The following is a 1,833-nucleotide window of genomic DNA, read 5'->3' as shown; positions in this document are numbered from 1 at the left end:
ATTTAGGGAAATGTCATTTCACATGTGCGAATTGGATAGATTTTCTAGATACTGCCAGCCTTAATTAACCGTCAATTTTCTTTCGGTGTGGTCTGTAACTTTGTGGGTCTAATCTGTTCTGTGTTTGTTTGCCTTTTTTGATGACTGCTGAGCTCAATTGTGCAATGGCGGGGCTTTGAAATGGTTGGAGCCTAAATACTGCAAGGAGCTGCAGAAGAATGAAAATGTGTGGGACCTTTTCTACAAGGCGGGATGACACCTTTCTTTCTTGCTATGCAAGGATACAACAGGGCACTATCCTCGAAATTTTGCAATTCTAGACAGAATGGGGAGGTCTCTATTGGTTGCTACCTTAAAAAATTCTTAAAAAAGGTGAAAAGCCAAAGGTCATGCAAAATGGCTAAACTTTTCTATTATGCCTACGCCTTATGCAGAAAAAATTATACAAATACGCATTGGATTCCACTGATCTAGACTCGGAACTAAATTATATTAAAAAAAAAGACGAAACTGAAATATCAAAACACACCATTCAAACAAATAGAGATTATTATATTTATCTGATAACCTGAGACAGCCAGTTCCTCATATATGGAAAATAATAGAAATAAAAAAATAATTTTTTTAGTTTATCAGATCTTATAGTTTATTTAATAATCTGATACAATAAGCTCTTCATGAAAACGATATTAAGATAATCTGTATTTGAACTTATAAAAAGCTTATACTATGTGAGACTACTCTATATTTTATATAGAAGACGTTTAACTCTAAACAGAACCTTTGAATATATAGCCTCTCCTTCAGAAATATGGCAATTTTTCCAGCATTAAACCAAATGGAATACCAAAACCTAAACTGGTTTTAATTTGTTTCTATGTGCAGATGAGGTGCGCTGGAAGACCATTAACAATGATCTATATACACTTCTGAAACACCTCAAAACTTTCAACGCGCCGCCATTTCTTCTGTGGAGCGCCGCTGTTTGGCCCCCCATGAATTCCTCTCACTACTCCTCGACTTCACTCTAAGATTTTCAATCTGATCTGCCCATTTCTGCTGCTTCACATTTCTCTTCTGCGAAAACAGCAGTTGGGGATCGAAGAGAAGACTCAAATCATAATCAGCCCTTAGCATCTGGTCAGAAAGTGTCTCGTAAGCTTCCTGCACTAAAATAAACATTTTGCAGGATATTTCTCTCTCATCAGGTGGACAGACATCAGGGTGGTAAATTCTGACCTTCTCCCTGTATGCTTTCTTCACTTCACTCAATTCAGCGCTCTGTGGAACACACAACACATCGTACAAAGTCATAGTGGGATAAAACCAAGAAGAAGAAGAATCATCTCTTATAGCTCTAGTCCTCATCATACTGTTCAGCCCTTTCCTCCTTACTGGATAAGTACAATTGGATTGTTTTACAGAGGGAAAATTATTGAATGAGTGAGCACAAGACTTGAAAGCATTAGAATGGGATGATAAGTTAGCAGTAATAGCAACGAATACAGCCATGGCATCCAATTGAGAATATGGTAACCGAATCTGAATAAGAGAAGTGGGTAAAACTGCTATTTAAACTAAATCCAATGAAAGAAACAAGGCCGTAGTTTTCTTTTGTGGGTAATCAACATCCCAATGGACGAAAACTGGACATAGAAATAAACAACTGCTAACCATACGAGCAAGAGGTATAATAAAGCGTGAATCACTTTGTTAGAATATGTTTGTACAATGTGGATATTTGAAATCCTCGACTGTTTCTTTTTCATATTTTATCCTTTCAACTCTAGAAATATGAAATATCTTAATGTTTATGAAAGTGATTACCAATGT

At 36.3% G+C, this 1,833-nt stretch overlaps 1 protein-coding gene across 1 annotated transcript; it reads right to left on the bottom strand.

The window, feature by feature from the left end:
* Positions 1 to 948: 948 nt before the first annotated feature.
* LOC131857048 (chaperone protein dnaJ 20, chloroplastic-like) lies at positions 949 to 1,512 on the bottom strand. Its single transcript, XM_059209060.1, has one exon. The coding sequence runs from the start codon at positions 1,510 to 1,512 to the stop codon at positions 949 to 951; it is 564 nt and encodes a 187-aa protein (XP_059065043.1).
* Positions 1,513 to 1,833: the final 321 nt, after the last annotated feature.

The sequence above is a fragment of the Cryptomeria japonica genome, chromosome 1 (assembly GCF_030272615.1).
Source record: "Cryptomeria japonica chromosome 1, Sugi_1.0, whole genome shotgun sequence".
Taxonomy (NCBI): domain Eukaryota; kingdom Viridiplantae; phylum Streptophyta; class Pinopsida; order Cupressales; family Cupressaceae; genus Cryptomeria; species Cryptomeria japonica.
This window is presented reverse-complemented; position numbering and strand designations above follow the sequence as displayed.